The 23,137-nt window shown below is 41.8% G+C and overlaps 1 protein-coding gene across 1 annotated transcript in view; it reads left to right on the forward strand.

Moving 5' to 3' along the window:
* Positions 1-23,137, forward strand: part of COLEC12 (collectin subfamily member 12) — a 197,040-nt gene that overhangs the window by 129,535 nt on the left and 44,368 nt on the right. Inside the window, exon 3 of the mRNA XM_042910501.1 lies at positions 16,600-16,722. Within this exon, the coding sequence (XP_042766435.1) occupies positions 16,600-16,722 (123 nt within the window). The remainder of the gene's footprint in view (positions 1-16,599; positions 16,723-23,137) is intronic.

Consider the following 23,137-nt stretch of genomic DNA (forward strand, 5'->3'; position numbering starts at 1 on the left):
TCTCTCTCAAAAATAAACATTTTTTAAAAATAATAAAATAAAACAAAATTCAAATAATAGCCAACATTTACATAATTCTTGTTATATGCTCTGTGCTGTTAGGTTTGACATGACCCATTTAATCTTCTCAACAACCCCGTGGGGTAGGCACCAGACTAGCCATATTCTAGCCCTTGGGGATACACTAGTGAGTTGCAAGTGACTGACAAAAATCTCTGCCTGCATGAAACCTACATTGTTTTTGAGGAAAGACAAAAGATAAGTAAAATAAGTAGCATGTTAAATGGTGCTTAGTGCTATGGAGAAAGATAAAACAGGAATGGGGAATGGTGAGGGATGGGTAGTGTTGTTATTTCTCAAAAGAATGATCAGGGAAAGCCTCTCTGACAAGATGATATTTGAGTAAAGACTTTAAGGGAGAGACGGAGCCATGAGGATATCCCAGAGAGAGAGAGTCTGGGTAGAGGAAAAGACAAATGCAAAGGCCCTGTAGAAACATGTCTAGTGTATCCAAGGTGCAGCAAGGAGACCAGTGTGGCTGGAGTAGAAAGAGCAGATGAGGTCAGAGAGGTCAGGGTTGGGGCACGGACTGTGTAGGGCTTTGCGGGCCTTAGCTCTTTGTCTCTGTGAGATGAGAAGCTACCAGAAGAACTTGAGCAGAGGAGGGGCATGCTGAAGAAGAAGCCAGATGTGTAGAAAGGACACTTCTGATTCATTCACTACAGCTGCTGCCCCTGCTGTTGGTTCCCACAAGGACAGTTGCCAACTTTTTGAGACTGTTTAAGTAGGAAATTTCTTAACAGGACATCTGGGCCTCCACTGTCAACATTATACTTGTTGATTTTGACAGCAGATGAGCTTTCCCCAACTTCCCCTCTATCTGGGTCCAGCCTCCCTTCTGGATGATTCTGTCCTTTGCTGCCTCTCTGCACTGGATTGTCTCGATGATACTGCTAATGTGGTCTATACTTGTGATTCATAATGCGTTGCTGCGTTTGCATTAGTTATTGGGACCGGGGACTCACAGATAAATACTGCTTTGGCTGGGCAACCAAGAGAACCAGTGGAGACCAAGGATGTGGAAAGACATGTTTGTCAGTGGACTTGCCCCCTGCAGTGTGGCAGACAGAGAACTCACTAGCACCTATAAATTCCTTTGGGAAAAGATTATGATATCCTTATATTCCTGTGAGGGGCCAGGCATCACAAACTCTGAGCCTTAGGTATGGCGAGCTTCTAGAGCCCAGAGATCTCCTGAAATAATGTCCAGTGTACATCCAGGTACATTTTTCTGGGGAGAGGTCATAACTTTCATGTTGCTTGTTCCTTGAATGTGGCAACATTTCAAAAAGGGGCTTAAAGGGATCTTTTAGTTTCCTAATATTAAGAATCTGTAAAATTTCTATTTAACAAATATTACTTGTAGGATTTCTAAGATGGAAAGATAAATCATGGTCTCTAGGAAGGCATGGAATGTATTTTTGAGGACATCAAGGTGTGTTATCACACAAGGTCTGTTTTGCCTCCATGCTCAGTGACTAAACTGCTAGGAATTCACCCGCTGTATTAGATCACTTATTCTCATATGCTCCTCATTGCCTTTGAGACACCTCCAACTTTAGCAATGCTTTACAGACATGCACATGAGCCAAATGGTTTAAAACAACAACCTAGGCCTTAGGTATTTGGAAGCACCCGCATCCCCTTGGGTCCTTAGTGGAACAGAGCTCACACACAACATGAGGTCCAAGCTGCAAAGGGGAAAAGAGAGGAAAATTTAATAGGGAAGCATAGTGACTTCGCAGCAGTGCAGTGATAGAAATAGACGTTCCTAAAGTTGTGCTGGCACATCCTAACGTGTTCCTGTACTGGAGGCAGGCTATGCACCTGGCATATCTATTGGTTGCCGCTCATCTGCAGATGTACCCGAAGCACACCAGGCGGAATTTGGTGGGTTGCTGCTTCCCCTGGGCACATTAGTCCATGGGGCCCAGTGCAGAGAAGCCCTCAAGGGGTTCTTAGCTGGGACTTAGAGAAGTCAACAAAAGGATTTGTTGAGAATGACTGATCCCACGCCCTGGAATGCAAACCCTGCACAGTTTATGGTACATAATTATATACAATAAACTATAAAGGACATACAGTGGGTTTTGATATCAGGTTCCAGCTCCTCCTCACTAAAGGAACTGGTAAAAACCCTTCATCATTGTGGCTAAGGAAATAGTTCTGGTCCTGTCTGAATCTGCTTCCATAGGTCCACCCTGCTCTTCCCCCACTGTTTAGTCTCACTGACTAAAGAGATGTCTGCTTCTCACGTCAGGGTCAGGAACATCCATAAGCCTTCCTATTTTTTTCTGTGGAGGGGAAAAACTAGGACCATCAGAAACATGGTCAAATATGATTAAGCTTGTATTTGATAACTGGAGAAGATCCATGATACACATTATGAAACAGAAGCCTGTTTATTTTGTTCTTCAATTGCATAGAAATTTCACATTTTTTATTGAGATGAGAATTTTAAAAAGGAAAACTATGAAAACATTTGCTACCGGTTCAGTCTGTGTTTCTGTCCACCAACACGAGCAACATTTCAGTTTTGTCCTGGCCACAGGGAGTCCTAGTCTCTGTTCCTCTCTAACTTGAAAATACTGTCAGAAGATAAAGTGAGGCATGTTAAGAATTTTAAGAGTTTAAGCAAACATCTGTTCAAATTGGGGCAGCAAACCAAAAGTGGTTAGGAGCCAAGGGAAAGAGTTAAAGAGAAGGTGCGGAAGCAAGGAAAGGAAAATATTTGATTGACTAATGCTTAGGCCTAGTTGGCTGTTTGTGATTGGCTATTCTTGGATTGGGATTTTGTAACCTTAAGGCATTTACAGACTTAGGCTTTGGTTGGCTTATGTAGGCTGCCAGGGCATGAGAGCCACCTCAGTCTAATGGCCTCCTGATTTAATTAATTTAACAATACCAGTCTCTCGAAAAGATTCATTATCTTTTGCTACAAAGCTGTAATCTCTGTTTCCTGGAAAGATGGGAGGAGGTTTAACCTCTTTGGCCGGAACCTTTTTTCTGCTGGAAGATCAGACCAAAAACTGGATCCCCTATTTGGGAGGTATCAGTACGCTTCCTGTGTCACGTTACATGTCCACTTGTCAGAAAGTGCTTTGCCAAAAGTGCTGCCCAGTGTCAGTAAATAACACTTATAGGTATATCCTACAAGATGATAGAGCTGGGAAATTATTTTGCTCCCACTTCTGCACCATCTTAAGGGTTGGACTAGTTTGCTCCCAGCTGCGGCTCAGAGACTTCAGAACTGTAGTACTTGACTTACTAGAAATGAGATAGTGCAGTAAAAATAGAGTCACTTTGGTCTCTTCAGTTGATTACCTGTTTCATGAGGGTGGGTAGAGGAAAAATAATTGAGGTTGAGGAAGAACTCTGAAATGGGTCTACTAAAAAAGAATGCTTTCATTGTCTAGACATAGCACCCCAAGTAGGGAGCACCCGACATATGTGCTGAGCCACGGTGTTTGGGTCCCAGTGGGGGCCACACAAGAGCACCTGTCCATGATGTCCGTGGTGGGAGGGGTGGTGAGGGTTGAGTGGAAGCCAAAATCTCACCCTACTCTGAGGACCAGGTGTGCAGCTATAAAACCTTAGTATTGGCCATTTGGGAACTTAAGAATCACTGCATTTTAACAGCAGGAGCTCCATTGGTACTCATTTCTTTACCTAACAGACTTACTTGATTATGCCCTAGATGTCCAAGTAATTTTCTATGACTTGTGCAGATACTTGTATCATGCTCTAGTTTGTTTTCTCTTTACTTTCTAGAACCCACTCTTCATTACTAACAGAAATAATCTATATCATCTCTATGTTCCAGTGCATGGAGCACAGACATTCCACCTCAGGATTTCCCCGCTTGTTGGGACACAAATGACTCAGTGATATCAACCTTCCTTATAGTGTCTTTCAAGGCCTTTTGTTGCTTATTTTCATTTCTCTGTTGCTACAGCTCTCCCCTTTCTTCTGTTATTTCTAGATACTCACAAATCTTTGCTCTTCTTCTAAAAAACTTTTTTTTGGTTATTTCTGTCTCCTATTCTGAGATCCTTTCCTTCCTACCCTAAGCCTGTACAGCTGAAGCCCTTGAGAGGAGTGCTCCCTGAGCCCCTGACTCTCCCAGCCCCGCTTGAACAAACATTTCCATTAGGTGATTTGTGCCCACTTGTTTTGTGTGCCTGGGAAGTAAGCAAGAGTAGATGGAAACCGACAGATCTTCCCACCCAGCTCAAAGCCAAGAAGATTTACTTCTACACGCTAGTCCCATAGATACAATTGAGTAAATCTACAATCACATAGTCATTGGGGGCTCTGTATACCCTAGTAAATTAGTGCTTCTAATTTTATAAGGACTGTCATAACCACAGTTGTAAGTGGGATTTTTCCTTTTACTGTAGTATATGTTCCTGTGCTTTACTAGGTGTTGTTTATTAGGTGTTGTTTCCCCTAAGTGCTATATAAAGTGACAGATTGTTTCAAGGCAACCAGTAGACTGTATTTACAGGTGGTTGGTTGTCTTTACTAGCTTTACTGCTACAACACAACTGCTTTCTGGCAGGAGGGAACATCACATATTAGTGGAGTTATTAAGTCCAGACTTTATTCTATTCCTCATTTAGGAATGGATATTCTGTGAATCACTGAATCCTTGTTCAGTTCCTCTTCAGGGCCATCCGTGACGTGAAAGTAATGAAATAGCACTGTCTTTTGATTGTAGGATCACACTGCCGGACTGTTAGCAATAGGATGAGAGCTTTTCCAACACTTCCAAGACTTCATGGGGAAGTCTTGCCGCTCCAGGAAGGAAGATCCCTGCTTAGGCCCTGGTTTGTTGTTGTTGTTTTTAAGTTTGTTTGTTTGTTTGTTTAGAGACGGGGGCAGGGGGGCAGTGGGCAAAGAATCCCCAAGCAGGCTCCACACTGTCAGCACAGAGCCCAGTGTGAAACTCAGACCCACAAACTGTGAGATCAGTACCTGAACCAAAAATCAAGAGTCGGGCATTTAACCAACTGAGCCACCCAGGTGCCCCAGGCCCTGTTCCAGAAGGGGTGTGTGTCCTTGGTCTGCTGAGCCAAGCCAGGCCTGTCCCTCGCATCCCACTGTGCAGTGACCACTCAAGACAAGTACTTCTTTACTGGAAGGGACCAGAGGATATTTTAAAGAATAATAAGCAATAAACTCACACTATATTCCAAACTATATCTAGCTTACTAGGAATTAATGTAAATAAATATGTGCTACAAATTAGAAATGAAATACATGAGTGACTCACTAGTGGGTGATTCTGATACAAATTTCAAATTCCACATTCACTGGCATAGTGGAGAAAACCCTGACTTAGGTGAGGGTTAGACAGCATTGTTAAGAACTTGTCCTAAACCTCTTCTTTCCATCTGTTTAACCAGTTTACTGATGTAATTAAAAGCTGTTTGGCCATTTGGGCAATAAAATGCATTTTGTGGAGCATGGAATAGAATTAAGTGATTTGACCCTAAGAAGTTCATATTGGTGAAATTGTGTGTATACTGTCTGCATCTGTGATCTCCATTGAATAATGAACCAGAGCTAAGGTAGCCCTGGCCAAATTTTGCAATTTTCTGCTACAAGAGGTCAAGTTCAAAAGGTATTCTGCCTCCACTATTTGCAGCTCAGCTGGTGTATTTCTGATGTTTTCCTGTTTCTGTCTGTCTCTGGGTCTGATGGATGCTGTCACAGATATTTGTGCATCTCATGAATGTATAGAGATCTTATGCTCCTTTGGACTCTTGGACATTTTTAATTTTTAAAATTTATTATTATTATTATTATTATTATTATTATTATTATTATTATTTGGCCTAGCAGATGGTGTTTTAATTCCTTCAGAATTTTAGGAGGCAGAGAGAATGTCTTCCAGCCTGAGGCTTGTCATTTGATGTGCCCTCCACAACTCTCTGTCCTTAGACTGATTCATCTATGCTCCACCTCTTAACTTTGCTGCACTAACTTCATGTAGGTGACAGACTAGGCCAGCCCTTCTGTACATCATCTCCGAAGCGAGAGGAAAATTCACTTTCAGACTGGTTGGTCAGAATTAAGTCAAACTTCTATCCATGGTAGGAAGTTAAAAGACCTGTGGGAATTGAATCCTAAACATTGTCAGTTTCACTAGGAATTGAAGATTATTGTACCCCATAGAGATTATGAATTTGAAATGTATTAAGTATCCCTGGAAATTTTGAATTCAAAACATCTCATGTGCACAAATATCACTAATAAGAATACCCATCTGATCTCTATAACCTGCAGGGGGAGAGAAGAAACAAAGGTCCAGTGTTATCTTCACTCTGTCCAACGATCCCGAACTTCTCAAGTGATTACTCCAGATGGACAGAGCAGTTTGATTTGTTTAAATGTGATGGGTCAGTTGAACCAGGCTGAGTAGTGTGCTGGCAGATGTTTAACAACCAGCTTTCCAGGGGACAAAAGCCCTGATTTGTAGCATTTGCTGATTTTTTTGGTGTAAATACTCCCAGTGTGACCAGTTCCAAGCTGCCAATGTAAAGTCACTGAATGTAGAGTTGTGAAGAGATACAAATACTTGGTTCTCACCAGTCAGTGTCAGCTGGCTCAGGCACACACCTGAGGAATCTATGGGAAATTGTCAATTTGGATTTTGACTTAGAGATCCATTTTTAAAACATTTCTACTGTCAAGAAAATCACTTTGTGTGCGTGTGCATATGTATACAAGTGTGTGCACTTATCCATTTTTTTTTATGTAGTTATTTCAGTTTTAGATAATTTCCTAAATTTAACTCTGCGAACTCTTTACAAAGTCATGGAAAATTTAATAAGCATACATCTTCCCATTTATTTTATGTTCAATTATAATTCATTGCATGCCTTCTGACTCTCTTGTGTAGTGGGTTTCCATTTTTATGTTCTTTTGACCTCTACAACCATAGCTGCCTGCCCCGTGGAAACATTTCTTCCTCTCTCTGTCCTTTGTCCGCCCTTAATAACAAGTAAGAATAACAAGCTGGTGAATGGGATGCTCTTCACCGAATCTGGGGACCTCATTCTTCTCACCGCTGGGCCATAGTCTGTAAAATAGATTCCCCCCCCGCCCATTTCCCTCATTATTTATTTGCCAACTCTTCCTCATTTGGGTCATTTCAAGTTGATTGACTCCTTTCTCATCAAGGTTCAGAACTGGGGCTACATTCAATGCAGAGTAGATAATTACTTTAAAACACCAACAGTAAAATTTGTTGCTCTGTCTTGGCTCACTTTTCCCTTAATTTAAGTGTCCTCAACTACAGTGTTCACTTGAAGAAAGTAAAAAACACATATTCATAAAGGAATGAGGAATGTCTGTCAGGCTGATTGATATTTTCATTTACATCAAGGCCCCTTTTTTCCCATCAAAACACTAGTTCTGTTGGTTTGAAAAAATCAAGTAGGTATGTGAGAGAGAGTGGATTAGTCTCTTTTTTATGCCAGCACCTGCTCCACAGCATAATTTCCACATGTCCCAACACTGTTTCAGTGATAAACAGCAAATACACTATCATTAGCTGAGACTCACTCCCCCTTGGCTCAGCAGGGTTCCCATCATCATGATATTAGCTCCTCTGCTGCCCCCCAAATAACACTTTTTAAAGCAAAAGCACTCTGGGGCACTTGGGTGGCTCAGTTAAGGGTCCACCTCTTGATTTCAGCTCAGGTCATGATCTCACGGTTCCTGGTTCAAGCCCCATGTCGGGCTCTGCACTCACATTGCGGAGCCTGCTTAGGATTCTCTGTCTCCCTCTCTCTCTCTGTTCCTCCCCCACTTGTGTGAGAACACTCTCTGTCTTAAAAATAAATAAACTTTTAAATAAATAAATCTTTAAAAAAAATAAAGCAACAACACTCAAGGCAGATGTTGGATTGCGGGTTCGCTTTTCTCATCTTTGCCCTACTGGATTTAGTTTTGTGAGTACTGAGGGACAAAAAACATAGAAATGCTGCTGCATGCCCCACATTAGATCTTGGGATTCATTTCAGGCTGGGCTGGGGTCTAAAGAATGCCTTGAGTTTCTTTGGTCAGTAAACCCCACTGCACTCCCCACCTCCCGTGGTGAAAAAGAAAACTCTTCCTTTCAGGCTGTGGGCTCCTGATTGTTCCAGGCAGTGTTGTTATGAATGTCTGCATTTTGACTGTCAGGCCTCTGAGCTGAATGCCTCTCCCAGGATGGCTGCATACATCCTGGCCCGCAAGTGAGATCAGCATGTCACTCATCAGGTAGAAGGCAAGATGGGAGAAAAGGTTGTGAAATCCCAGCACCTGAGAGCTGAGGGAAGTGGCCACTTCCGGTTTGTGTGAGAGACCTTCACTGAGGGAGTGACAGAGACTGCTTTTCTCACTTGTTAAACGGCTTGATGTGTAGGGTTCTAGAGAGAAATAACTGGTTTGTTTAGAGATATCCAAAAGCAATCATGCAGAGAAATAAAATTCCCACACCTACAAGAGGTGGTAGACATACATATGAGTATAGATTCAAAAACTCAAATGAGTATAGATTTATACACTGTAAATCACACAGGTACTAAAGGGGTTCAGGCCCAGCTGGGCATGGGGTGGGGCTAATTTTACGAAAGGATTCACAAATGTGTGAGTAAAGTTTCAAAAGAAGTCGTTTGATGGAGAGGAAACGTTTTGCAGGGAGAAGGAGGACAGATCTCAAGACCTGGAGAAGGAATGAGCACATGTTTGGGGAATGTTTGGGGAGTGCAGTGTGAGCTCCACACAGGTACCCTGGTGCTCTTTCCCACATTCCCCCAAGCTTTTGCTTCAGTGTTACTCTCTGAAGCCTTCTCTGACCACGCTATTTAAATTGCCATCCATCTCCTCTCCCACAAGCCCTTTGCCCATTCCTGGCTTGATTTTTCTCCGTAGTGTTTATCACCTTCCGACACCTTACTGTATCTTCCTACTGGTGTGTAAGTTCCGTAAGAGCCAAGATTTGTTGTCTGTTTTGTTGACCATTATACCCAGTGCCTGGTACATAGTTGGTGCTCCATATTTATTTCTTGAATAAATGAATAAATGGGATGTAACAAGAAAGAAGCATAAGGAGGTGGGCAGGGTTTGGGGGTCTAGATTAGAATTTTGGCAGAGAATCGGGAAACCTGAATCCTAAAGACAGGGCTGGCCGTGGAATGGGGCAGACAGTGGAGTTCACTGGGCTGTAGTTTCCTCACTGTGAGACAGATGTTGGCCTAGATGACAACTGATTCTCCTCCTGGCCCTGAGGTTCTTCAGACCTGTGTGGTTAGAGGAGGCTAGCTGGTGTGCGTCTTGGAATCTACTTTGAGCCACCTGGAACTTACTATGGCAGTGGAGAACACCATGGGTTTCTGAAGCATTGGGTCAAGCTGGTATTTGTGAAAAGGTTTTCCCAATATACTCAAGCAGATTTTTTGTTTGAGGGGGTGGTTAAGAGGCTACAGATAAATTATTTTTTTTATCACCATTTAATTAATCCTTCTTGCACCTCCTTCTTTCCACTAACTTATCTCACCCAACTTCTGCAGGTGTGAACCTCCTGTTAAATGGTCCATTGGAGACTGGCTTTTGTGGCCACTGTGTCATGTACTAGAAGTTCAGAAGAAAACTCCTTAGGAGCAACCAACTTGCTTTGGTTCCAAGCTTAAACTGTGCAAGCCCCCTGCACGTCTCATAGTTTGCCTTGAAATTATAAAGCTGCCTTCTCTTCCCGGCCCACCCCATTCCAAAAATTCCATCACCGTTGGTGGATGATTCCCCTGAAAGGCCAATAGACCTTACCAGCCAACCTTCAAGACAGTCCTGACCTCTCACAGAGATAATGAGCATTTATTTAGGGTGGAATTAACTTGCTTTCCAGTATGTCACCACAGAAGAGTCAGAGAGAAATTACAGTCAGTAGAAGACCCAGGCCTGTAATAGTTAACTTACTGGAGACTGAATTTTACTGCTCATTTCTGAGAAAGGCTTATCTATCAACGTTTGAAAAGATGTTTCTACACCGCTTTATTTTGACAGAGTGCTTCTAGGAGTCTAACCTGTCAGTTTTCTACAGTTTATCTTGTTAGGCATCCTTAATCTCACTTTGTTTTGCTTTCCACTTGTGGAAGTCAGTGAGCTTGGAGAAGCAGCACATGATAACTGTGGGTTCAGCTCGCAGCTCAGCCGCTCACTGGCTTGGATAGTCAACCTCTTTGATGCCCACTTTCCCAAACTCTGTAACATTAGGGTCAGAATTCCTACTTTGCAGAATTGTGAAAGGGATCGTAAGTAACCAGGAGAGGGTGCCTGGCACATATCAGGGCCTCAGGAAGAGCAGCCGTCCTCAGCAGTGCCTCTTTGCCTTAGCAGCAACGGCAGACTCTCACCCACTAAACAAATGTTCAGTGGCCTTCCTCCAGATACCTGTGCAGTGTATGTGTCTGGCTCAGTTATACAACAGACTCTGATGGCCTGAGCTGGAGCTGTATTTTCGTAAGTCCTTTTCATGAAAAGATTCAGTGCCTAATCACAGAAGGACATTGTTTGGTAGTGCCAGATAATGAAGTAGTCAGGGCTGCTGAAATGTATCAACAGGATTGTTGACAGCTCACTCTGTGTCCATAGGATAAAATGAACAGGACTGGAGCCAAGAGGAGGGGGGCCAGCGAGGAGGGACAAATGCAGGAGATGTGATGGTTGAGCTCCCTGATGAGCCCGGATTCCGTTCCTCAGAATCGAAAGCATTTGTGTACGGTTCATATAATAAAGGATTTCTTATTTTAAAAGCCACAAAGAGAAAATAATGGTGTTCTGTCGAGACAGTATATATTCTGGCAGACACTATATACTCTGAGTGGCTCATTACATCTGGCTTTTTCCTACAGCAGTTCTTTTTTAGTAGGCAGGGCACTAATGATAAATTTTAAACAAATAACACATACTCTTTTTTAAAACATTAAACCCAAACCAGAACTGACTGCCATATATATATAAATATATATATATTAAAACAATTATATATATATAAATATATATATATATATAATTGTTTTAATGAAAAAAACTATACCCTTGTTAAATGTGCAGAATATTAATATAAGCTCAGGAGTACTGAAGATTTCAAACTCCTAAAACTCTCCTCTAAATAATTTTCCTGGTTTGAATATACTTTTATGAATGCAGAAATGCTGTAAGGCTTCATTTATTTTGTGCAGAAAGTTATTTCATTCCCAAGTCTTGTCCTGCTTCCATTTTCATGATTCTCCACATCGTTTAGGAAACTTGGCATAATAAGGTGTCCAGGGCTGGGATTTATATTTGGGGAACTAAATTACTCATTAATAAAAAAAAATTTTGCTAACTAAATCCATATTCCACCATTTAGTAAATGGCCTTTATAATAAGCAAAAAAACTAATTATTTGTGGGATAAAGTGTTTCATGTATTTAACTTTTGTTCTAATGATATTGCATAATATCCAAATAACTAACCAGGATGTTAACTCTTACTGTTTTGTTGTTTTTGAGGGCATTTTAATTGTAGGAGTTTATTTGAATCATCAGTTTTACTGTTAGAGCCAAATCATTCTCATGGGCTTATGGGAATATATGCCACCAGGCGGTAGATTAATAACTATAAAAAAACCACATGAAAAGGTCACTGCAAATCTGGGATCAAAACCTGTGGTTTTCTGGATTTTGCAACCCACCAGCTTTTTGAAGCTCCTCTCTGGTAATATGATTTTTATGACAACACCACAGAGCTTTTATAGACACTTGTGATAATTAGGACAGACCAGGAATACTCCACACTTGCCCACAGTGCCAGGCTTCTTCACCTGACAAGGAAGGACATTGATCAGCACAAATCTGTTTCAAAAGACAAGCCATCCTTGTGATGGCAGAAAAGTATGATAGTAAATGAAGGAGACCCTTTTGTTCTCCAAACAGATTGGGAAAACAGACTGGATTGGAGCCTGGACCGCAGCACTTGGGAGGGCTCTTTATGGAGAACCACAGCAGAAAGGAATTCTCTGCTGGAGAATTCTGGCCCTTTGCACTGTCATTCCTGCAGTGTTGCAGTTATTCTCTCCAACCAGCTAACCGCCAGCCCCCTGATCAGCAGCCCCACCCGCACCCCATCCTTCTTACTTTAAACATGTGTTATTGGAAACAGGGCAACACGAGGAACTTTGAGTTTGGGCCCTGGGGATCATATTGTCAGTCTATTCTGAACTTCCGTGTGATACCCAAGGACTTAACTGGGAGTGATTCTGACTTCACTGGGCCCCCAAACTTACTTTTGCATAAGAAAGACTAGGACCCTGGAAAATACATTTAAAACATGAGCCAAGAATCAAGTTCAGTGGGAGCTAGTTTAAGAGGCATAACCAACAGAAAAGCATGGATCCTTCAGGCACGTTCTGTCTGTGGCCTGCTGAATCACAAATGTGCTATTTGGGCCAGGTTTTTTGATCTGCTGAGTGTCCTGGTGGTACAGGGGCAAAACTGCTTCACTTCCTGAACTAGAATGCCTTATCTCCAGCGCTCTGCAGACTGATTCCCTTGCCCTTCCTTCCACCCCCAGTCCCTCCAACAGGAACAAAGTCCCCAGTCTCTGGAAAGTAATGCTGAAAAAACAAACAGTACAAAGGCTGGTAACAGGGGGATATCTCTCTCGAATGTTTTTTGTGACCATCTAGGTTCAAGGAGGAGGGGTCCCCCAGCTACGTGAGCCAGCAGGATCTCTTTGTAGTAGGCATCTGTATGTTTGGCCAGGTGTCCTCCCAGCAGAGGGCAGAGAGGGAAAGATAAAACAGAATTCTTATTAAAAATAAGTCTCTGGGGAGAGAAAAAACAAGACACAGAAAGTGTGTCAAGTGGAAAGGGAGGCCAGGCGGTGCCATCTGATATTGATTAAATGCTTGATTAGGCCAGCAGGGAGAAAGGCACATCACGAGGAAATGACCCTACTCTTCAGAATATGAACCAGTGACAGAGGTCTGGGAGCAGGTCTGCATGAATACCACATGCACAAGATGTCCGGTGGTAAACACAGTCCTAGCACACATGGCCAGAATGGGAGGGAAAGACCCTTTCCCTGAGAGTGAGGACGCGTGGCTCCTGATTTGCTTTACCTCGCTGGCCTCACTTTCCCCATCAATAACACAATGACACTTGACCAGATGACCCCTAAGCAACTTCCTCGCCCTAGATTCTGTTATCTATCCTAACCTCTCTGGTGACCAACTCTTCTGAGGCTCTGCTAATGGAATGCAAAAAATAGCCCTGGAGAGACATAAAGAGCTCACCCACCACAGTCCTAAAATCCAAAAGGAATGAACCCCCTCCCCCATCAGTCATAAAAATGTCATCCAGTCTTTCCAAGGGAGGTTGGTCCAGCATTGCTGTGTCTATCATCTTTCTGTGTTTACAGTTGCCACCAAAGCAAGTTTATGGTTTCTGAACATGAGATGTGGCATATTTGTGGGTCTATTTACACTTCCCCCCTCTCCCAATTCCAAAAATATTTTCATTCTGACTGATGTAAGGGCTCTTTGTTTTGTTTTAAGCTGCCAAATTGTAGAGAATCTAAGAGCTGATGGGTGTGTGTGTGTGTGTGTGTGTGTGTTCATCCTTTATTCAAGGATGAGCTAGTGAAGTGTTTTTGTTTTTTTCTCTTTGGCATTGTCATGAGGACAACAGCATCTGAGTACAGGGTGAGGCCGGATTCCAGTGGGAATGGAAGTAGAAGCTCCCACTGAGATGAAGGGCCAGTGAAATCGAGATGAAGGGATGACTAGAGAGAGTCACCATGGCAAAGTGAGATCATGGCATTTGAAGTTGGGCAGACCCAGGTTTGAATCCTGGTTGTGATGTCTATGGGATGTCATTTCAGCTCTCACTGCCATGCTTCCTTGAAGGGTGATTACAAATAAAGGTGCTGTGTGGAAAGTACCTAGCTCAGAACCTGGTACAGTGTAGGCAGTAAATGAACAGCAAGAAACTATAGATGAGATAATAGTCATAAAAATATCCCCAGGGAGGATTCGCAGAGCCTGGCAACTGAGTGAATTAAAGAATAAGTACAAAAGAAGACTTGAGTGTGTCTTTGAGTGAGGGACTCAGATAGTGGTACTATTTAGGTTGGATGGAAGTACGGACATTGGTGGAAGTTAGAGATCTGGTTTGGTGAAGATCTGGTTTGGTGAAGATCGTTTTGGACAGGAGAGGTGGTGCGGAGACATACAGGTGGCAATTAAAGAAGGAGGATGAAAAGGAAACAGAGTGAAAGAAATAGGAAAACTGATAACAAAGAAGTTGATTTTCTCTAGGTCTGTTTGACCATTGAGTCTGACTTTACAGCTTCACCTTCAAGGGATTGGCTACCCAAAGGTTGATCCGGCATCATCATCTTCTCAGTAAACCTTAGCTCCTCATAATGTGTGTCTCCAACTAAGCATCTTCTAGACCTTGTTAGAAATGCAGAATCCTAGCTCCTACTTCAGACCTGCTAAATCAGAATCTGCATTTGACAGTGTGTTTTGTAAGCACTTTATAGTTTGAGAAGCACCGTTGTAAAGCAGGTGGCCAGACTAGCAGTGTCAGCATCCCCTGGGAACTTGTTAGAAATCCAAATTCTCAGGCACCTTCTCAGGCCTCCCGAATTAGAAAGGCTGTATTTTGACGACTCCGATGTACCCTAGAGCTTGAGAATCACCGCTCTAAGTCATGGAACAGATGGATTGAACCCCCTCCTCTTGGGTCTGTAGCACAGAACACCAGAGGGATTGGTTAAACCCTGAAAGTTAAAATGGAGTCATTGTTCTATGCTGTTTCTCTCATCATTTTGCATTAAACACAGCTGAAGAACTCTTTTCACTGAAGAAGGGCACTATGCGTAAAATTGCAAACCAGAAGGGGGGAGCTTTGGCTGCAGCTTAATCCTCACGACTTACCCATCAAAAGTTATTGAGCACAATTATAGGAGATCAGTACTTTATGTGCTGTTGCTCCTGTGGGACACTATTAGTAAGACACACATAGGAAAACAAGGAATCTCCCGATATTTCTTACAATGTGATTTTCACATTTAAATGTCCACCGTTTTTGTCTTCTGTGATTCTAATCAATTTAATGGAAAGTTCCCTTTTTATAGGTTAGTTTCTGGAGTCACTTGCAGAAGTGATGGTGGTTTACCACTGAGACTAGAATGCTTTTCAAAAAGTTGAACTGTAAGCAGTAAAAATTTACCTCCTTTCATCAAAAACGTCTGGTTTTTCTAGTTTTCTAGTCGTTATTCAAGTCACTGTGATAACGTAAATAAGGGTGTCTGTTTTCTGTATACATATAATGTACAACAATAGTTATATATTGAGCATTTTAATCATGAAGTTACCAATATTTTCTGCTGCAGGTTATAGTGCATTATAGCCAGTGGCATAGTAAACCAGTTCGGTGTCGGGAGGGTGGGGGGGATGAATGCGTGTCACAGTTTATGGTGGTTGCTAATTTCCATGGTGTAAACACTCCCTCCAGGGCCGACTTCAAGCTACCAACAGTTTAACAACCAGCTACCCAGATTCCCACACACTTAACAGCTGACTCTTGTAAAGCCAGTAGGAACTAGCTCGAGTATACCACTGAACAAACATTAAGGGACAGGCCACAGTTTTTTTGATTGGTGTGTTTGAATTGTGATAGGTCCAATAATAGCTGAAACAAGTAGATTTGGGTGTTTAAAATCTTCTGTCATGTAGAGATTTTTATTGAAATTATAATTATTTTTTGTCATGTAGAGATTTTTATTATAATTATGGAATTTGATCTGAAATTATTCTGAGACAAAGTTATATGCAAATGCCCAATCATCATTAAATACAACAACATTAAATTACAACATAATGGCATTATTCAAAGTCTTTGTGTTGCTAAAGTGGTATGTTTAATTTTAAAATACCATTCATTCTGGGGTGCCTGGGTGGCTCAGTCAGTTAAGCATCCAACTCTTGGTTTCGGCTCAGGTCATGAACTTTTACGATCATGCGGGTTATGAGTTCGAGCCCCATGTTGGGCTCTGCACTGCCAGTGCAGAGTGTGCTTGGGATTCTCTCTCTCTGCCCCTCCCCTGCGTGTGCGCGTTCTCTCTCTCTGTCTCTCTCTCTCTCTGTCTCTCTCTCTCTCTGTCTCTCTCTCTCTGTCTCTCTCTCTCTCTCTCTCTCAAAATAAATAAACTTAAAAAAAATACCACTCATCTTATAGTAAGGCATGTGGAAAAATTACTTTTTTTTTTTTTAAGTAGGCTCCATACCCAGCATGGAGCCCAACCCAGGGCTTGAACTCAACTCAAGATCCTGAGATCAAGACCTAAGCTGAGATCACGAGTTGGATGCTTAACCAACTGAGCCAACCAGGCACCCTAGAAAAATTATTCCTGATCATAGTGTTTGAAGCAACATGCAGAAAGATAGTTTTCAAAATGAGATCTCTGGTTACTATTATTAAAATTTGACTTCTCTTACAGGTATCCAGGAAGGAACGCAGTGTACCAAATGTAAAAATAACTGGGCACTGAAGTTTTCTATCATATTATTATACATTTTGTGTGCCTTGCTAACAATCACAGTAGCCATTTTGGGATACAAAGGTAAGTACTCTTTCCTTTTTCCTTCCAAATGGCAGGTTTCTCTTTATGACTTTAAACATGAAAAAAAAAAAAAAGACACCCCTGTTTGCAAGTATGAAGTATTTCATTAATTCAGCTCAAACGCACAAGTAAGCAACATGATAAACTTTATGTCTTGATCCTTTTGTAGCTGTGGGATCCGAGTCCTTTTGACTCATTTCAACAATAAGAAAGGTCCTCTATGACTTATAAAAATTTTTCTCACTGTTGCATTTTCCTACCTGTTTCTAGTTCCACCCTCTTTTTTCATCTTCTCTCTAAGAGGTGCTATGGAAACCCTGAGTCCGCACACAGGAAAATTGTACTGACACAGGGTAAGCCAAACACAGTCTCCAGAGATACGACTTACTTTACTCAGGGACTGGGCAGCCAGTTCCCTTTTTTCCTCTTCAGCACATTTACTGTGACCACTGTTGTTTATATAGCTCCATAAAAATATTGCCCTGAAGAAGTTAAACACAGAGGGAGCATTGCCACCTCAACAATACTTTATAGGATGTTAGGTATTCTTTCGATGTGTCTGGTTTCAGGTCAGTGGAGAATTATTGCCTCAGACTTGCAAACAAAGCGGTTTCACCACCATCACCACCACACCCATTCTAGATACTGCAGGTAAAAGGTGTCATGATTCAGAATCACAAGCTACATAAACCTTTTTACAGAAAACTGCCATAGAAGCCTTTCCATCAAAGATATGTGAGACAGGCATGTCATCTGGTTTTAGCAAGAGGCAGACGTGGGGTCTGCTAATCTTCAAAACCTTCACTCAGCAGTCATCTCGGCTGCCTTCCCTCAGAACTGACAGATTAACAGTGGAGAATTCCCACGGGTTCTTGGTTCATAGATTTACTCTCCTTGGGGAGAGAAAGATTCAAAGTGAATTCCCCCCAGGCTGTAACTTCTGTCTCCTCTCTCCCAGTGTCTAGAAGCTTCCTGAGGAAACCCAATGTGTTGAAATGAGAATGGGCTTTGGAGCCAGATGGTCAAGTTCATTCTTGATTCTGCTGTTTGTAATACAATTAATGTTTATTAAGTGCTTGTTGATATTCTAGGCATCATGCTAAGTCCTCTGCATGGTTGTGTAACCTGGGTATGAAGCATAACTTCTTTGAGTTTACTGTTTCTTAAAATGGCAATTAATAATGCCATTTTTCAAGGTGATTGAGATGAGCAAAGATGATGTCATTGAACCACCTGTCCATCTAGTCCTACTAGATAGTGGCCATATTTCTGTGTTTCCTCTTCATAACTGCATTTATACAGCTATAGCCATTAGAATGGCAAAATGTTAAAAATACTCAATATAGGTGAGGCTTGGAAGTCTCATCTCTGAGGTCACACGCAGAGAAAATTATGTGTGTCCTACAGTGTGTTGACTGATGAATTTGAGCAGTGGAAATTTGGAAAATTACCATGTAATTTTATCCATTTGTGATTAGTTAATCCAACTTAGTATTAACAAAGTAAGTGTTAAGAAAGGTTATTAAACTGTGGTAAGGCAGGACAAGGAGTAGGGAGGGATCCTAGTGAGGAAAAGGAGGGTATTTTATGTCCCAGGTAATTCAGACTGGCTCTCCTCCTTTACCAAGTTATTTAGGTCACTGCTCGCTTCTCCTTGACTGTTTCCAGCAAACTCGGATAAAGGAGAAACTTGGCAAATGGCCATTTAACAAGTACCTTTAGGGCTTAGTACTATGTGATATCATGAAAGCAAACATTTACTACTGAAAGAGAGATGACAAAGGTTTGAAGAGCATACCACCATATGGGATTTTGTAATTCTTACCACTGCAAAGAAGTAAGATCTGGATCTTGATGCCTTTACAATGATACAGAAAGATCCAAATTTAGAGGAGGGGTTTTTTTTCTTTGTTTTTAAAGTACAGATGTTTCCTCCATTTTTATGACCTTTGAAAGCCCTTCTCAGCTCTGGCATGTTTTGCGTGTGCTGGTCCATTTGCCTGGAACACCTTTTCTCTGCTCTCTACCTAAAATGACACCTTCTTTCCCTTCGTGTTTCACTCAGACATACATCCTGCAAGAACACCCTGAAGGCTGAGTTAGGTGCCCCCATCACACTGTATCATTATGACAAATGGGCTTGTCTGTCTTACCACCCAAACTATAAGTTCCATGAAGACAAGAGACTCCTATCTTTAGTTTGTTATATCTCCCATCTAGCATCTAGCCTCACGGTACTTATTAGGCACCAAGTGAAGTTACTGAATAAATTAATGAGAGAATGGATGGATGGATGGATGGATGGATGGATTGTAGATCAGGGCTGACTTCTGTAAAGACAATCAGGTGGTGCCCAGGGACTCTAAAACCATTCTGCACTTAAGGCATTGCTACCACTCAGATCCCTACCTGTAAGCCTAAAATCCTGAAGATCAGCATGGCCTTCTCCGTGGGTGTCATCTGTCCAGGATGAAGTGGGGAGCAGTTGAGGGAACCAAGTACAAGTGGACACAAGATGATAGTCTTGCCCCTTTTTCCTCCTTCAGGGGCCCCCATCTCTCAGGCATCTACTTAGAAATATAAGATAATACAACATGCAGTTTTGGTTTCCAAACATAGTCTTCATAAACTAAAGTGTGGATATTTTCCAGGTGTGTTTTCTCTTGTACAGTGATTCTTCTTTCTTGCTAATAAGATTCTAGTAACCGCACATTGTAAGAGGCAGAAAGATAAGACCTAGTTCTCCCCTCCCATGTCTCCCTTTGAAGTCTAGAGAAACTCTGTCCATTGCAAAAAAGAAAGGAAGAAAAAGAAATATTCAGACAAAGAAGATGTTTCTCTGAAGGAGAAATTAGAAAGGAAAGAAAATAGAAACTGCTTTATGTATCAGAGTTAGCAAAGGCAACTCCATACTGTTTTTCTCAAAATTGTGTTTTTACTTCTCCTTTTATGTCACTCAGACAGCTACAAGTTGGGATATAACTTAGTTCCTTCTAGAGAATTTGCTGCACAAGTCAGGGAACTGCTGAGTCACCCACACAGGTCTGTACAGTGGCTGTGACCACGACACTCATGAGCTACTTTATAGAAAGCGTGTTCCTGGACAGTTTCAGCTTGGGTCATTCTCTGCTTGGGTTTTTTATCCTCAGTCATGGAGCTTCCGTGGCAGAAGCCATCGTTTAATTTCAATGAGTTGTGTTTCCTCCAGAACATTCCCTGAACGGGGAAATTGTACTCAGTTGTCCTTCCCAGCAGTCATCCATCTTAAGGTAATTAGGATAAAGAAGAAAGACAGAAATCTGAATATTTCTCAAGAAGAATCTCCTATAACTCAACATTCCTAGTCACAGAAGGTCTACCCTGCTGCTAAGCTCTCCTAACCTAGCAGTTATGTCCATCAAATCACACTGAGTTGGCTACGTTAGAAGCCAGGGTAACACCATACAACCATATCTCCTATGTGTTTGTAATGAAACCTGAAATAGTGTTCAAGGTAGAAATGTCTTTATTGCATTCCAGGGGAGTGCAGCTGGTATTCCCAGAAGTCCCAGGTACCAATGCAGGGGTATCTCCCCTCACCCAATCCCCCATTCAGCCTGGGACAGACACTCATGAGCACCAAGCAGGAGCTCTGTGCCTTGCTGCTGTTCCTTTCCTCAGGGACTGGGCCATGAGCTATGCCTCTTGTGGGAGGAAACCATATTTAGGAAAAAGAAATAGTAAATAAGAAGCAGTGTGGAGTTATAGAGAAAGCATGAGGTTTGGAATTAGATCTCCTGGGCTGCCAGCCCCCTAGTCATTTACAAGCGGTGTAATTTTGGGCAAGCTACTGAACATCTCTGAGCCTCAATTTCTTCATCTGTAAAATAGCAGTTTTAAGGATTAACTGCAGTGATGGCACAGTGCACCTCTCAAAGAGTAGGCCCTCAATAAAGAGAGGCTGTTATTGGTGTTATCATTGGTGTGGTGTGGAATCCGATCATCTGGGAAGGCTGAGCATAGTTGGGGTGGTCATCTTGGAGTGGACCCTGAAGGATGGGTGGCATTAAGAGAGAAGGAGGTTGATCGTCCAGGCCAAGGGATGGTACCAAAATGCTTTTGTAGAAAAGGGATTATTGTCAGATTATCCAAGGGAATTAGGCTTTGGGTACTTGAAGAGGGCTGACCCTTTAGGTATAATATCTGAAGCAGCAATATTCTAAAGAAAAATTCTCTGTTAAACAGTTTCTGGTAAAGCAGAGCCCATGAAAAAAACAGACTGCTAGGAACTCTTCTGTTTCATGTTCATTTTCCTCACAGGAGAGGGATCTACAGACAGAGGTCTGCATCGATAGACTGAGTTTCTAGTCTAAGAGAGGATGGCTCTGCCACTGTTTTCCTGGTTAACAACTTGTGCTGATAAGAGTAAAACTTGACGAAAACGCTGTGTGCTATTACAGCAAGTGTTGGTTCTGGATGTCCATCAGCTGGGTATTTTTATGTAATACCAAGCTGCCAGCTTTGCAGCCCTGAAGTTTGCAGCTTTATACCCAGATCCTATTTTTAAACACAGACGCACACACCCCAGTGCATGTAAGCAGTTCATTAGCATTTGTGGCCGGGGCAAATAGCTTCCTTGCTGAGCGGAAGAGAAACCTAACAGGTTTGTTATTTGTTTGTAACAAATGTATTCATTCACTTTGCCCAAACCTGAATTATCTGTCCATGAAAGTTCTGTGTTTTTTTAAACTAAAATGGAAGAAAAATTAGAGAGGGTAGAAAAATGACTGCCTGTCAGCATATTTAGAGGTTTTTTCGGCTTCCGGGGGAAAAAAGGGCAGGACTTAAAATCCTGTGTGTGGTTTGAGGACAGACTGAGGCATGTATTTTGATTTGAGGATCAAAACTGAATCTTAACTCATAAACCTTTTATACTTTATTTTTTAAAAGTTTAATTTTGCTTAAATGCAGATGAAACATTTTGTTCAGTTTCAGGGATTTATGAATGTGCATGCCTATCTAACAATCCTAAGGTACAGATTACTGTAACTGTACCTCTCTTGTCTATATAGTCACTTACCAAAGAAACAATCATCATTCACCTGGATGTTGTACTCCTTGCCAGTGTTGAGGCTTCCCTGGGGCGTCTGGTTTGTATGTTTGTTTGCATGACCTCTATCTAGCTTAGCCAGTTTTTCACAGGCCTCAGTAGCCAGCAGGCAGACTCTCATTTATTTAAATAAATAGCATTATAAACAAATATGTGTTGAATGCCCACTAAGTGCCACACACTAAGAGGTACGGATAAAACTGCATACACATTTTCCTGCCTTAAAGGATCTAATAGTAAACAAGCCATGATAACACATTGAAGGAAGTCCTGCAGTAGGGAAAGGACTAGTTGCCAAAAGAATTCTGCAAGATGCCCGGCAGCAAAGATTTCCCACAGGAAGTAATAAGCTGAGTCTTGAAGAGCAAGTAGGGCTTAGGGTGGTGAAGAGTCCAGGGAAGAACATTCTAGGTAGAAAGAACACATGGAAGGGCTTGGGAGAAAGTATTTGGTACAGTGACAGCATGGCAAGGTTCTCCAGGGAAGGTGCTAGGCACCACAGGGCTGGGTCAGTTTAGGTCATACAGACACATGGGAGCATACTTCTGCTTCCTGATAGGAGCCAGGGGAATCTTCTCACACGGTCTTGCATGGGTGGGACACTTGATAAATAAAAACAAACTGGCTCCATTACCTCACAATTAACATACAAAACATATTCATGCTTAAAAAAAAATAAAGTCCGTATTTTCAGAAAGCCGTTGATACCAAGAAAGACTGCATCTCAAGCTGCTGGAGGCTGGATCTCACAGGAGTCACTTCTGGAGAAATACACTCTTAATAGATATTTTAGAAGGAAACCATATTCACAACCATAGAGAATGACTGCCTTCTGAGAACAAAGAGAACAGAAGCTTTTACTTAACATTGTATCACTAACTCTTTCCCTATCGCGTACAATCAAGAAAATGCTAAGAAAAAAAAAAAAAAGGAAAAGTCTTCGTAGATCATTGTTTGGAAACCTACTTAGGCATCTCCTTGGGAACTGATAAACTACAGATTCACTTGTCACTAAGGAGAACCAAATTTTTCAGGCCTCCTGAAAGAGAACGGCAAACACTGTTTCCCTTTCACGAAGACTGTTTATAGAATTAAGCTAGGTGTTCTTTGCTACCACCTTCCAGGAATAGTAGGGAGTCTGATGAATGATGAGATTTTGTACATGATCTACTGATGGAAGTTCCTATAGAAAATAATACAGATCAAAAGCTTATATAATACATAAAAATTAAAAATTAGTTTCAAACAAGGTCTGGAACATCTGAGGCAATACAGAATCATAAGAACATACAGTTCTCAACCAAATAAACTATCACTGGGTTTTAT

This window comes from Panthera leo, chromosome D3 (assembly GCF_018350215.1).
Source record: "Panthera leo isolate Ple1 chromosome D3, P.leo_Ple1_pat1.1, whole genome shotgun sequence".
NCBI classification, from domain to species: domain Eukaryota; kingdom Metazoa; phylum Chordata; class Mammalia; order Carnivora; family Felidae; genus Panthera; species Panthera leo.